The 15,865-nt window shown below is 43.4% G+C and overlaps 1 protein-coding gene across 1 annotated transcript in view; it reads right to left on the reverse strand.

Moving 5' to 3' along the window:
* The window catches only part of MTAP (methylthioadenosine phosphorylase), a gene marked incomplete at its 5' end in the record, with an annotated part of 27,145 nt that extends 11,756 nt beyond the window's left edge, over window positions 1–15,389 (reverse strand). Inside the window, 3 exons of the mRNA XM_010159359.1 lie at window positions 6,468–6,635; window positions 8,994–9,052; window positions 15,303–15,389. Of these exons, the coding sequence (XP_010157661.1) occupies window positions 6,468–6,635; window positions 8,994–9,052; window positions 15,303–15,389 (314 nt within the window). The remainder of the gene's footprint in view (window positions 1–6,467; window positions 6,636–8,993; window positions 9,053–15,302) is intronic.
* Window positions 15,390–15,865: the final 476 nt, after the last annotated feature.

Raw genomic sequence — 15,865 nt, forward strand, 5'->3', positions numbered from 1 at the left:
TCTGGGCAACCTGTCCCAGTGCTCCCCACCCTCTCTAGGAAGAATTCCTTCCTGATATCCAATATAAACCTCCCCACTTTCTGTTTAAACTTGTCACCCCTTGTCCTGTCACTCCCTGCCCTTATAGGAAGTCCCCCCCAGCTTCCTTGTATCCCCCTTCAGGCACTGGAAGGGGCTCTGAGGTCTCCTCAAAGCCTTCCCTTCTCCAGGCTGATTCCCCAAACTCTCTCAGCCTGTCCCCATGGCAGAGGGGCTCCAGCCCTCAGAGCATCTCTGTGGCCTCCTCTGGACTCATTTCCTGCACTACAGGATTTCAGATGTTGTTATTCAAGTCCTTTCACTCAGAAAAGACATGAGGAAAGATCACATATATACAAATATTAATCTTTGACTTTCAGATACCCTGTGTTCTTTGAAGAGAATGGCCACATCACCACACAGTCTAATAAAGAAACGCCACCATGTTTAGCACCACAAAATTCAGGGGAATAAGTAAGGACGGTAAGAACTATGACTGTTCTGAGTAATGGACCACATCTGTTTGCGCTCACGAGTGCAGCAATTCCTCTTTTGCATGGAAGGCTGCAACCCTGCAAAGGCCACAGCTATTTGATACGGGCCCAGCTGACGTGTCTGTACGTCACTAGGCTCAGGGTGAGAATAAAGTCGGATTTCAACCCATTCCTGACTCCTGCTATCTGTGAAGTAATGTCTGGCACGGAGGAAAGCCTTTTAGCCTCTCCTCTTTTCCATAGCTCTGCTACTCAAGCCAGGAGTTGGCCATCTCTTTCCCCACTGGAAAGAGGGGTGGGGAGGTGAGCAAGCGGCTGTGTGGTACTTAATTGCTGGCTGGGATTAAACCACAACAGGAGTTCTACACCTTACACTTTCACATTACACAATTCTTCTTAGTTTAGCTGAACTTCAAGTTTTGGCAAAAGACAGTAGTGTTTTAGACATGGCTTATCTCAAGAGTGGAAATAGTTCCTTTCCAAAGGACTAACTAACTAAAAGGAAATAGTTCCTTTCCAAACCTGACTGGACTTTCATAAACTTTAGTAAAAGTTCACTTCTAGCATCTTCATTTATAAAACTGAAACAAGGTTTCTAGGGTGCCCACCTTGCAAGGGATTAGGAGGTGCTCCAGAGGGCTGTTGAGACTGAAAGTACTTCAATACTCTTCAGTCCTCTTGCCCATCTAGGTACTGCTTGGAGGCTCAGACCATCAGAGAAGTTGAGGTGACTCTTGTTATCAACAGGGATTAAGTGGGACAGGAGTAACCCAGGGGACCAGGGAGTGCTAGGTCCCTAATGCTCCGAGGGTATCAGCAGTAACCGTGGATCTTGACTGAACTGCTCCCTGTGCATGTGGTTCAGCGAGGGTGTGGGTATGTCCCATACACAGATCCACAGATCCACAGATATCCCACTCACCTGTCTGCAAGGTACAGGGCAGCTGCACTTAATTTTCACTGGTATCCCTTGTGAGACAATGAAGGTTTCAGAATCACAGATGCTCTCCTTGTCTTACTCTCAGAGAGACCAAGAGTCAGAGAGCAAAAGACAGCATCTGCCTAAGGATCCTCTCATGACAGGAGTTTCAAGACCTTCCCCACATACCCTGAGGAGTATAGTCCTCAGGGTGTATATACCCCACATCCTCATCTGGAGCCAGCAGGACACGAGAACTTCAGAACTCAGCAGCCACTCTTCAAAGACAGTCTGCTCCTTCGAGCTCACTGCTTTAAACGTGGAGAATTCCTCATGCCTTCCATCAGGAGAGCCTGCTTAACAACACAGCACAACCGCATGTTATACAGCTCTCTGACCATTCACATTAAACCAGGAAGAACTCACCTGCCTAGAAACTAACCACACTACTCCTGGTAGAAGCGCGCAATCCACAAGGATCAAGCAGAGCGTGAAGGGAAAGTACAGAAATGCTGCTGCCAGTGGGGGAGATCAAAGCAGCCCTGGAAAGCACTGGACTGGTAACTATAGGCGAGCTGCTAGGAACTGGGGATGCATGGCTCCTGCTGGCCACCTGACCGCTGCAGGGCTCTACGGAGAATCCCCAGGGACCCCCATGCTGCAGCCGTGTCAAACACTGGGTGGTGGTACAGGAGAAAAGGGAATTCTTCCCCTGGGAAAGAGGCATTTATGTTTTTATGCATAACCGCTTGTGTATCAAGCCCAAGGAGACAGTGTGCCCGGACTGCGAGCAAACACTCGCACTGTTGCACAGTTCTGCTTTGTCCTTACTGCTTGTTCAAATTCAAAGCTCCACCTACTGCAATTCTGAAGATATCCCAGAGTTTGCACTCCAAGCCCAGCAGCAACAGCCACACCTTTAATCAGGCAGTAAGGTGGCTTTTGCTCCTTGACTTGGACTTCATCACAGTAACACGGGATTTTCTGGCAATGCTGACTATGACTGATGCTAGGAAGCAAAATCCAACTCAAGTAAGTGAGCAAACCAATCATTTCCACCTGTGACCAACAGTCCTCCACCATTTGCATCATCGCTTTTCCCCTTCTTCCAGCAGTGCTGCATTATCAACAAGCTAATTAATTGAAGAACAAAATGAAGATGGCATCTGCTGTACATAAAGCAGTCTCAGCATGCTCTGCCTCTCCAGGGGCACCGAAAGAAAATTCTCCCACGAAACACGTGAGAGTGTAACAGTACTGTAAAAACTGTAGTGGTGCATGTGACAGAGAACTCAAACAATAAACCTGGCAGCTGTTACAGGATTTCTTTTATGAAGCTATTTTCTGCATCTTCCTGACTGAGCTGAGTCATCCAAGTAAGTAGTTACCTTCTTACTCTTCCTTTCCTAGCAAACAACAGCAGCAAACCAAACAGAAAGCATTAAAAAGCCCCTAATCAGCCTGATCTAGCCAGCTGACTAACAGCGCTGTAATAAACTAACAGGAGCCAAAGGCATACCAAAAAAAAAATACTTCCAGATTTTCTTTAGGCACTTGTTTCAAGGAAGAGCACAACTGCCGCTGCTTTTTTGATGTGGAAGCAGGAGAACACCATGTAAATATTTTGGTACTTATTTAACAAAACACCTTTTCTTGTGGAAATACCCCCCGCCCCATACATTGTGGGAAGAAAGCAGAGACTGTGTATATGAAATTACATGCTTACTAGGGATGCTAATGATCTGCAGACTTAATTTCTCAGAAGTCTGGAAATGCTACATAGTTCTAATTGCACCCATTCGGCGTTCCTCCCGTAAGTCAAACCTATGCCCTGAGCGAGGCAGAGGTCCTACACAACTCCGTTTATTGAGATCCTGTCACTAATGCCGCAGTGTGCATGCCCGAGGGGAGCTGATTACAATTGCTGCCAACAGCCTTCCGGTCAGTCCTGTCTCTTCTCCCATTCGCTATTCCTTCTTCCTGCTTCACACCAGAAAGGAGAATAACGATGTGCTCCCCACTGAGAACTAGAGCCCAGAGACCAAGAGGTACCTGGACACCCAGAAGACGCTGGTTTTAGTGTCAGCTTGATTAAATCCTTCCCACTCTTCCCGATGCAGCGCCTGGCATGGGTCAATCACTATAGAGAAGCCAGGGTACCTTTCATGAAAAATAACCGATTGTTCCTGCAGCTTTAACCAGTACCTTCCTTTCAGGACTGCTAACACAGTTTGTTTGCCAGACTCTGATCTTTCATTATAAGTTTTTTCAGAAAAATGGCATCTTTTCAGACTTTGGTGGACGATTAATCTGTTTCATCCCATAAAGATATCTTCCTGTCAGCAGCATTGTTTTTATAATGATTTATGATATACAACACAATCACTCTTACAGATGACACACCCCTGTGAAAGGCAAAAAATGCATCAGGGAAAAAGACATCACAGAAATCAAATTGTCAAATGAAACAGGATATTATGACTTGCCAGTTTTCTGAATTAAAGGGCAAGCAAGTAATGATTTTTTAATTATCACATGTTGTTTTTCACACTGAAACATTTTCACGTGCTTTTCTGAGAAGCTTCTTGCTTTCCTGACGCCACAAAACAAGTCCCCACAAGTTCCCATTCTTCTACATCCCAACGAAAACTTACCCAAATGAAACACTGCTCATGTATGTGCTGTGCCATTACTGACGGTGACCACCCGAATAAACTCTGCATGAAGACGCCGATCACAGAATGGGTCAGAGGTGACCTCTGGAGGTCATCTGGTTCACCCCCTGCTCACACAGCACCACCCAGAGCTGGTTGCCCAGCACCATGTCCAGGTGGCTTTTGAGTATCTCCAGGCAGGGAGACTTTACTACCTCTCTGGGCAACTGTGCCAGCGCTCAGCCACCCTCACAGTGAAAAAAGTGTTTCCTGATGTTCAGAGGGAACCTCCTGTGTTTCAGTGTTCCTATTGACTCTTCTGTCACAGGGCACCACTGGAAATAGCCTGGCTTCATCTTTTTTGCACCCTCCTTTCAGGTATTTATATAGATTGAGGAAATCCCCATTGAGTCTTCTGCAGGCCGAGCAGTCTCAGATGTCTCAGCCTTTCCCCATAGGAGAGATGCTCCGGTTCCTTCAGCATCTTCACGGTCCTCCTCCGGACTCTCTCAAATACATCCATGTCCCTCTGGCACTGGGGAGCCCAGCACTGCATACAATACTCCAGGTGTGGCCTCACCAGTGCTGAGCAGAGGGGATACTAACCTCTCAGCTGCAATGTAAATGATCCTGTCCTTTCACACATCCCCACTTCAGATAAATATACCGATTCATTCTATAGCCTTTCCCTCCCCCCTCCACCCCACCCGCCCCGAAAGGGTCATGTTCTTAAAATCCAGACTTAACCAAGCTGATTATTTCCTTTCCAGCTCAGATGTTCTGATGCAGACTGGCAAGTGCTGGGAAATCTACAGCTGTGGGAAGAGATTAGGTAGCTTCAAAATGAATTGTTAATTTTGATGATGACATTTTGGATGAAGGATGATCTCAGATTCCATATCTAGGCTCATTTCCCGACTCTGTTAATGTCTTTCTGCCTGACCTCTGCACGACTGAGCTTCTCCATACTTCCACCCCTCATCCGCAGCAGATAACAACTCTGCAGTCATTCCAACTGTTTCTTGTTTAAAACTGTGGGCTCTCTGGGCCAGAGGCTACTTCTTACCAGGCATGCAACTCACAGCTTAGCACGGCTGGGCTCCCCCCACCTACCTAGGAGTCTGCTAGATGATCGTGCTGGTACTTTACTCACAATCATCCAGCCTGTGTACCCAAGCATGATTAATATCTTTCCTACATAAATCAGTATCAATACTAAAACTACTCATTTCCAAGTAGTACGGCAGAGTAAGGATGATTGTAATTTAATCCGTATAAATGAACTGATCTGCCTAAATAATTCCAGACTTGAAAAAAAGGAAGAAAAAAAAGACCACTGTCAGCAATACAGGCGCTCTCCACCGGTAAGTCAGCTCCAGTATAACAGGAAGCAGTTTATATGGGGCTTGCTCCTGCAGGGTACTTACTCATTTAGATACACTGCACTTCAAACGTGCTCTCTTACAAGAAAAAGCGTTTCAGTTACACACGCAAAACAAATCAGTAAATCAAAACTTGAACAGCACTGCAGAGAACAAACCTAGCTATAGGTGTTCAGTTGGCAGTGAAATACTGCCAGCAGCCCCACAAAAGCACAAAGCAGCTGCACAAACCATTCCAAACCCTTAAAACCGGGCAGAAGAGCCACATATGACTTCCAGATATAGTACACCTGCAAGTACTACTAATAAATTTACCTCTTAAAATGTGCAACTATATTTTTAAAATATTTGGCGCAGTTGGTGATCTTTAAATGGTAGCTTGCCCCCTGCGTTTGCTTGAATTTTTCTAACCATCAGATAATCAAGGAGGGGAGGACAGACTTACGTACAGAGACTTGGAAAAAAAATTACTTCCTTATGATTCTTAGCAAATAAAAAATGTTAGCATCCATCCTTGTTTTAACACAACCTCCTCTCTTTTCCCACCCTGTTGCATTTGATCTCTCTTCTGTAGAACCTCACTGTTCCTGCAGACATTTTCCTGCCTGGCTCCTACTATGCTTTCCTGCACCTCTCCATCTCATTTCAGATCCTTCTTAAAACTGAAGAGCGGCCTGTGCTTTTATCCATGTTCCTCCCCCACACCTGAGAACAGGAGACCTCTTCTCTTCAGAAGACTCTCCCCCAGGAGCTATGCCTCAGTTTATTTGAGGTTTTTATTCAGAGCCTGGTGCTTCTTCAATGTCTGTTAGAGCCGAACTTCTTGTCATCGCACTCCAATTTCCACCTCGTACGACTGTCACTTCTTCCGGTAAGAACTGAGGCTATCACCTCGTGCCACAAAAACTTAAATTAACATGTTATTATTCAGTTTAACCCCACTGGTCCCCTTTTTTCTCCCCCAGAACTAAGAACACAATGAAACCCAAATGCGACTCACCTGTCAATGAACTGGTCAATTATGACAAGATCACCAGGCTGTATTTCCTCTCGTAAGGAACCACAGGCAGTAGTCACTAACACGTGTGAACAGTTCTCCTCTTTCAGTGCCCAGATATTGGCACGGTAATTGACATTCGATGGCATAACTGTGTGATGCCTTCCATGTCTGAAAAGATACATGTTGCAAGAGAGTAAAATAAATCACACCGAAATTGCCCTCCTTCTCCCAGAAAAAGAGAATTCCAGGAAATGTGATTTCCCTAACAACACTGGAAGTGGAACTGATCATTTCAGTTACTTCCAGTGTAGCTTGTTTTCCTAACGGCATTAAGGTTCTATCAGTATTTGATTTAAGAAGTAGCGGTGTGGCTTTCTTTTCAAATGTAAAATTTTAAAGTTCAAGACTGTAATGAAAAGAATCTTGAAAATACAACCCAAATGTGATTTAGCAGCTTCAGAGTACCCAAAGCATTTTTCTCCGAATTTTGTAAGTAGAATCTGAAAACCGGGTGCAGCAAATTAAATCTTCTAGATGCTACAATAAATTTGAAAGATTTATATACACCTCTACAAATTTTCTGCTCAGAAGTGCCGCTTGTATTCTCCCACCCAGAAAAGAGCAGCACATCACAGGAAATTAAAACCAGAAAGAATACACTGTTTTAATCTGTCACCTTCCCTAAGAAAACAGTAGATTCATCACATTTATCTTTGCTCTTAAAATGATCTGACAGCTTTCATAAACTAGAATAATGATTTCACACAGTTGCAACATATTTTTTTCACCAAGACAGGAAATACTTCATCTCATAAGCACAAGTTTTCATGTTATCTCTGTCATCACTGCAGGGGTACATTCAATCACACACATTCGAAAATCACTTTCAATCATGTAAGAGGAAAGGAGGAACTTAATTTCCCAATTCATTCTTTCACAGAGAGCAAAGGGTCTTCTGAACCTGATCAACTGGGAACTGGGAGTTGCATACAACGTGACTAAGCACTGTCAGGCAGGACTGCCATGACGACATCAGCATTTCTGATAAGCTACTAGGCACGTAGATTTATTGTTTAATGTTGCAGTTGTTGTCATAATCCTCTTCTAGAATATACATGTGTCTTTTTAAAATCTCATTCATGACCAACTTTGTTATTTTTCCCAAAACACAAAGTGAAGCTGCAGTCCCAGAAGTAAACTCATGAGGGTTGTATGTGAATGGTCATAAATCCCAGTGAGGATGTAAACCACAGCTGAGCTCTTCAGCCATCTGTAACCCAAGGCCTTTGATACAGCAAAGCTGTGAGATCTTGGTTTAGCATTTCATTTGAGAAAATGAGAAAGATGTTGTCCAGGTGTAATCAAATACATGAGCAAAGCCCACAAAAGATTAAGTGTAGTTGCAGAGATGGTAACAGGCAGCAGCTTAACAGAAAAATATAGGAATAAAAAGAATCAGGGGCCCGGAGGGCACCACTGGGTCATAATTTCCCTGGCCAGCCTCATCCTGGGCCTCCACCTTAACAGCGGTGCCTGTGAGCCTAGGTGCTCTTGCCTCCAAGCTCAGGCACAGCCTTCACTGCCAGCCTGAGCTATGCCACAGGTGTGTGTGTCCCCAGCCCTGTCTCCTGGATGGCCTTCAGCCCTATGTGCCAGTTTGTCTCCAGACCTGGTTTCTGGAGAGACTGTGAACACACGCTGTGAACACAGAGTCTCTGGAGAGACTGTGAACACATGCTGCTGCCTTGCCTCCAACTCAGTCTCTGGCCGCATCTCCTACTGCTCCTTCCTGGAATCCCTGGATGGATCCTGGACTTGATTCATCACCCTGACTTACCTGGGACTGCCGATGGTCCCCGTTATCAGTATCTGGCTCTGCCTGTATTGTCCAGATGCTGAGAACTGTGTTAGTATTCTTCTCTAGCACATTGGTCCTAAATATCCATGGCTACATTTGTGTGAAATTTCTATGCACTCATCTGCAGATCCTGCTTCCAGAGTCTCTTCTGAGTATGGCAAGAGATGTCTGAATAAAAATGACCCAGGGAGAGAGAACTAAATGGGATGCAGCCTCCTAAGCAATAAAGGTAACAGCCAGAGGACTCAATAATCAAAGGGAATGATTTGGAAGAGTCTACAGTGGTACCAGAGATACAGTTCATCTGGAAACAGGCTACTGCCCAGTTTCACACAGAAACTCTGCAAACGCAGGGAGCAGATGGATTACTGAGGTTATCAGTCACCCCTTACCTACCACAAAAGCAGGCAGACTTGCAGTTTGTCGTTCTCACTAGAGCAGCACCCCGTGATGGATTTCTCTTTCCTGACCTAGGTGGTATTTTTAGTACCCTCAGTTCCTGCAGCATCAAATTTGTACAGGAAAAAGCCCACACTTCTGCTGGAGGTTGCTAGCAACCACACTTAGCAACATGAAATCAGAGAAAAAAATTCAGTTCATCTGTGTAAAAAGAAAAAACTTTTGAGAAAACTTTAAGACACATAAAACCCTTTAAAATGCTCATTTACCTTGCCAACAGCACACAGTCCACATTTTTTATCTTTCCCAATATCAAAGCATCCGATGGCTGCAAAACAAGCAAATGAGAATGAGTTAGAGGCTGACAACCACACTGGAAACCTTAGCTGCTACTTAAAAATAAGCAGGATAGTTATGAAAGGAAAGACTGGTTACCACTGTATCTTCTTCAGCTCAGCTCTGTAATGTGGTAGGGCAGGTTAGTAAAACGGTCTGCATCAGGACGATCAAACTTGACACCAGAAGGATTATCACAATTTTCCTGTGGTCACACTAGCATTAATATTGCAACCCCTTACTTTAGGGTTTGAAACAGTAACACACTGAAACAGTATTTCAAACAGTACTACATAAACATCAAAAAACAAAGGATGTACATGTCGCCTTTAAACCAGTTAGCATGTGTCGCTCCTGTAAACTTCAGCTGCTTTTTGCTCAACAGGTGCCACTCCCTACCAGAAGCCCCATCCCAACAGAATTCCTATTTAATCAGTCCCTTTCTGTAACACTCCCTATTCTCATCTCTGTTGCCTTTCTACCATGGCCCCCTAGATCACACTAGAGGTGTGAGGAGTTCCAGACTCCGCCAACCCACCCTTCAATCCCCACCCAGCTTCTTGATAACCCCTCTTCCATGCTGCTGGGATACCTGTTTTGGGGAAGTACACTGTGACAGGACAGAGAACTTCCGGTATACTAGCGGCAGAAGCAGTGTTGTATTTTGTCAGCCCAAGGACCAGGAGACAGCACGAGCTCTCCTCTTGCAGCTATGCAGTGAGAACATGCATTCCTCCTGACTAAGCAGCCAGCCAGGAAGCAAAAGCACTTAGTGTTCAGCTGCCCAGCTGGGACACATGCCCTGCCTTGGAGATGGTCGTACTGCCCACAGGTAGGGCAGCCCCCAAGTCAGCAACTGCCACTACAACGAATTACCTGCTGTGTCCTGTTCCAGGGCTGTATGCATCAGGGATGTGAAATACACAATGCTTCTAGCTTCCCTTTTTGTTAAGATAATCTAAGACCTCTGTTTAATTAGATGCTAAACTGCCTTTGTGCGGAACAGAAGTGCAGTTGGATATGCTTCTCCTGCCCAATGGAGGTCATGGTTTTTTAATAAAAGGAATGCTCCAGAAAACTAATTTTTAGATCTGTAGTGTATTCTGACCTTTTTTAAAAAGTCCTCATTTAATATTAATCTACTGACACTTAAATGTTAAATGTGTTTACCCCACTTTACATACACTCTCCTGAACCAGACACGGCTTTAAGAGTGAGATTTCACGCAGAGCAAAAGCCTTGCTGTCCAGCTGCCGAGGCGTTTTGGTGCTGCAACATTCCATAACAGTGCAGGTTCACAACAGTTTGGGGTTTTGTTTTTTGGGTTTGTTTTGATTAGAGAGCACACATTTGCTGTGTGAAGTAATAAGCATGCAACTTAGCTCACAGCAGGACACAAAAATACTCTTAAAAACGAAAGTGGACTTCAGCCAAAACTCCTTCCCTCCTATCAAAATGAAAAGATCAGTAACTTGAAGACTGGGCCCTTTGCTTTGCAAGTGACAGATCCAAGTTTATTGCAAGTGATAGATTCACGTTTGTATGAGTTTTGAAAAGACTTGGGGTAGAAAGGTGCAATTTAACGGCTATTGGATATTCATCCCCACCACAGAACCCCTGTGGTGTAGGCCAGAAATTCTGGCACGTGCTGCTGACGCAGCAAGAATGCAACAGCTCTGAAATCCAGCAGGCTTCAGAATCTAGTTGGAGCAACAAGGGTTTCCTTTCCTATCTGCTGCCGTCCTAGTCACGTCAAAAGGTTTCAGGGTGACCATGTAACAGAGGCGGTTGCCATCTTTACACAGATTTCCACAGGACGCATTCAGGCCATCTTCCAGGTGACTGCCTGACTGCTAGAAACTCCGCAGAGAAAAAAAAAAGGGAACACAGAATGCGCTGCTAAATGATGAACTGACAGTTTAAGAAAAGACTTCGCAGATACTGCACCCTGGGTCCTTAAGAGAGCGGTAATAAGGACAAATCTGCACATGTAAAGTTACAAGGAAGTGAAAGATACAGCAATTTCAAGCGATGTGTTAGCCACCTAACAGAGCTAGTGTGCGCTTCAGTTCCACTCTGTGCCTCCCACAAGTTCTTTCCAGTGCTGTAATCTCTACTGTTTCCTCAGTTGCAGTCAGGAGCTTTGAAGTACTGATAAAATAATAAAAAATTCCACTGGAACAATCCAAGTTTAAAGATCTAATGCAGTATTTTTAAAGCAGGATTTTAAAAAAGGCCATATTAAAAGTTCTCCAACATTAATAATCCATATCCATATTTAGCTGCTTCCCTCTTCCACAAAATCCAAGTCAGATATATATTACTCAGTGTTGCAAAACAGAAGAGGAAGCAAAGAACCCTGGGCAGTTAACACCAAATTATGACAGTTAACAAAAGGTTGAAATAAATCCCCTTTGTCTGAAACACGAACATGCATAAAGTATTGTTCATGTGGTGCTTAGAGAATTCACTTTTTCCTCAGTCTCACCTCAGAAGCAAGCTGGAACAGAAAATAGAATGAACAAGCAAGATAAGAATCTAAGGAAATACTGAGATGAAAAAGCATCTCATAGGTCCCTGAAGCCTTCATTTAACCTGTGATCTAGTTTAGGAACTACGTACATCATTCTTTTTAGGAACTATGTGCATAATTTTGGGGAGGCAGAAGAGAAGCTTAAGTGTTACATCACGTGGTCTGATCTTCCTGATGCAACAACACAAAGCTGATTTGCAAGGTGGAAATGCCCCCCCCACCCCCGCTTCGTCTGCCAGATATACCTATGACAAAAAAAGAGGGAGGCACCTAAGATAATTTTCTGGAACAGGAAGATATTTTGCTGACCGGGGGAAAGGTGATTCAGAACCAAGTTCTGTCATCCAGAAAGTAAAACAACTGAAAGATATGTTCTGAAGAAAGTCTTATTAGTAGCTTCAAAATTCAATGATGAAGATAAATGCTATTGCAAGCAATTTTCTTCTCCTATAAGAGAACAACAGTTTCCATATCTGGAGGTGGAATGCCAAAAGGTTTTAGGGTATTTTCTAGAGAATGCCAGATTTTTGATGCAATGAAAATGGTGGAAGCAGACAAGGGAGAAAAGAAGGCTGGAATATTAACAGCTGTAACCATGTGTATTTTATAAAAACGGAGGTGGTGCATTTTCACTACTATTACTAACGTAACTTGAAATATCATGGAGGATGAATGCCACTGTAGAGCAAAAACTCTCTCGCTGGTTTCCTTTAAACTTTTCCATGTTTCACCTGAGAAAAATATCCCCACATTCCATAATGATGTAAGTTTTAGTATGAAATTATTCTTATGGATCAAGAAGGCCAAAGCAAAAGACAATTGAAAGCCTCTATATGAACAAAATGTAAGCTATTATTCTGGTTCTAGAAGTAAAGAAACAGCATTAAAGAAACTTCTGTTTTGTTGCTGTCAAACGTCAAAGATGCCAAGGAATGTTGTCACCAGAAAGGTTTTCAGATAAAAGTCTTTTGGGTATATCCTTGCCAACAAACTTAAGATTTAAAAAGGAAAATTTACAGAAAGTAGAATTGTATACTTTGCATTTTTACAGGATAGAATAAAACAGACATACAGTTAACTATATCCTGCATTTTCCTTTTGGCTTTCAGACATTCACTGTCATTCTTCCTAGTTCTGCTTGAACTAAGTAGCCCTGATGTTGCATCTGTAATTTTCTCAGAAACTGAAAGATCAAAAAGTTCTCAGCAGTTTATTTAGGTTAAGCCCTTTACCTTTTAAAATTTCAGGCAGATTCTCTCTCCAGTGATGTCACAGCTTTATGAAAAAATATGCTTGTAGCAGAAAAAAAATCTTAATTTGGTTTTATTTCAGTAACTGTCAAGACACATCTTTAGGAAAAAAATACCACTAGCATAAACTACAGACCTCTAAACTTTTCCAAGCACACTTGAGAAGTTCTCATTTGCCTTTTGTGTTCAGCAATAGCTGCTTCTCTCATCTCTGCTGTTCTAAAACGAGAGAGGCAGGCTGTGTAACACCCCCTTCTTGAACGCTAAAAAGTCTCTGCAGCGAAATAAGCAAACGTTGATCCACCTAATGATTCCAATTAAATTTGTGAGGCTTGTTTCTGCTTCAATTGAAGTCCATCAGCTTGACCCACTCAATGCACCTTATGCCACTGTAACGTGTGGTCTCAGTCCTGCACATTTGACACTAAGGCTGATCTACCAGCTGCTCCACGAGGATGAAAGCTTCATTCAAACCCTGAAGTCAGTGCAGTTCTATGCAGGAGTGAATCTGCATGAAACAACCGCCAGACTGATGGCTGGAGTTCAGATCTACAGGCAGAGAGAAGAGAGACAGGCCAGCAGGGGCAAGGACAAAAGCTTGTTGTTTGGCTGTGCTTCCTTTCAGATACAGAAGCTCCATGAAGTTGCAGTTTTCCATCCAGGTCAGTTTAACCGTTCCAGTTCAGCTCACCACAATACCCAGAATCCATGCCTGTTTTCCTACCACGACATCTCAAGTTACACCTCTCCTCCAGTACACAGACAGCATGTTCACAAGCTTTTTCTTTAAGTTGCACCTATGCTAAATGCGTAATACATGAGCTCAGACACAGCCAGTCACTGGTAACCAAGATTTATTTTTCTCTATTCATAATGCATTCTGTGAAGAACACAGAAAAAAGACAGTCATCAAGCCGCTTGCTAAATGAAATCTAAACGGCCTTCCCTTCTGACCAAAGGTGAGGGATGGAGGAAGCTTCTTCCACTCCTGTGTGCAGAAGGCATCCTGCAGGTACTCCTACTCTCATCAGTAATACCAAACCCTGCTGTACGCCACCCACCACACTGCTGGGTCACCCAAATCCTGTGCTTCCCAGCTGCGACAGAGCAGCACTCCAAATGCTGTGCTGCCACTGTGCCTTTAACTCAGACATGAGCAGACGCTCGTGAGGGGGAAGAGTGTTTTCCCCTTCCTGGATATGAAGGCTTCAGTTAGTATCTGCTACAAGCACAGAGCTATTTTTGCTTTGTGAGCAGCCTCCAGACACAGCCATGCTGTGACCATCCACGACTCTCAAAAAATAGGGAATGCAATGGCAGCTGGTTTGCTTTAGCCTGTGGGTTCTACATCAGACCAATGCTGGCTATTGTTTGGAGAGCAGGATACCGAAAGTGGAGGAGGCAAGTAGCCCTCATTCTCTTGAAGTTTGTTAACAGATTTCTGAAGGACGGTGGAAAAATCAGATGTATTTTTCTGATGATGTTTTGTTCTCCCTTAACCTTTATCTCCTTTCCCTTCTTGAACGGTGTGCAAACTCCGCTAGCTCTTTACACTCTTACTTCCCCCTTAAACCATTCTGAATGGAGGCATAGATTCTGGTTTAATCACACACCACAACACCGAGCTTTCTGACAAGCTCTTGGCTCGGGCTCTTGCTACTACACACCAGATGTTTTACTGTACGTCTACCAGCTTACACTGAGATCATTCCGATGGCAATTATGAAGCACCCAAACTCCCCTGGTCTTATGAATTACACGGTATCTGAGATCTGGTTCTTCTATGAACTTCCTGTGTAAAGTAGAACCTCTCTCCCCTTGATTTCCTGCCTATAAAACTCTCATCCTTTCTCTTGCCTGTTCCTACTAGAAATGCTTTGGGGCAGGAACATCCCTTCACAACACGCTCGGCACTGTGTAGAGAGCAACACCCCTTTCTGCTAAGGAAAAGGGCTGGAGCAATGTGAAGGAGGGTTCATCAAGAATACCTGCGCCACAAAAGAGTTTCAGAGCTTCATTTTCAAATCAGTTTCAAATTATGTGGTTATAAGCATTGACTGTAAAGAGATCATTGATATGTAAAGCATAATTCAGTGGTTACATGGAAAATGGTGGCCCATATACCTCAAAGGGCAGTTTCCTGCACTTCAGAAAGGTTCCTGGAGCATTCTGACATATACCACATAATGGGGCAAAATTGAAAAAGAGGGTTTATCCCTTTTGGCTGCAAATTCAGGACTGAGTTTATAAATTGATCCAATCTACAAATGAGAAGAGGTATAGTCTCCTTCGCACATCATTATTCTAACACCTTGTTCCTACAAACTTACAAAAGGAAATACTCATGACAGTACCTCCTTTGTGCATTTATTTGACAGTCTGAAAGTTCTTAAAGCATACAAACATCTTTAAAACCAGCAAAAAGTAGCATAACAACAACAACAAGAAGTTATACAGACCTTGCCATAAGGAGTATCAACATATTTTTCGGTTCTTCCTTCTAAAATATCAGGATCATCCAGGCCAGTTCCACCAATAATTCCGATCTAACACAAAAAAGTACGCATTAGTCTTCTTGAGATTACACTCCATTTAACAGTATGTCTGAAAAATTAACTAGGCAGCTACAAAATGCATTTTTTGCTTGAGATGGAACCAGGCTGCAGATCAACAAAACATAATGTGCCCAGCACAGTTTCCCAGAAAGAAAATTTCAAGTGACTGATTTTAAACAACTGTATTTAACTTGCCGATTTCTTACAGTATGATTCTACTCCTTAAAGATACCAAACGTAAAAAGCTATGGAAAACACACAAAGATATGCCAATTCATCATTTATTCCCAAATCAAAAATGAAGGCTGGAATTTGTGAATGTCCCAATGAGTGAGAAATACTTGCATAAAGCGTATTATAACAAAGGCTTCTTGTTTACATGGGGAAAACCAGTCCTATACATGACCGCCATACTGAATACCAGGTGTCACTATATACTGTTAGACACACTGTCGTGGTTTAACTCC

This window comes from Eurypyga helias, unplaced genomic scaffold (genome assembly GCF_000690775.1).
Source record: "Eurypyga helias isolate BGI_N326 unplaced genomic scaffold, ASM69077v1 scaffold26839, whole genome shotgun sequence".
NCBI lineage: Eukaryota > Metazoa > Chordata > Aves > Eurypygiformes > Eurypygidae > Eurypyga > Eurypyga helias.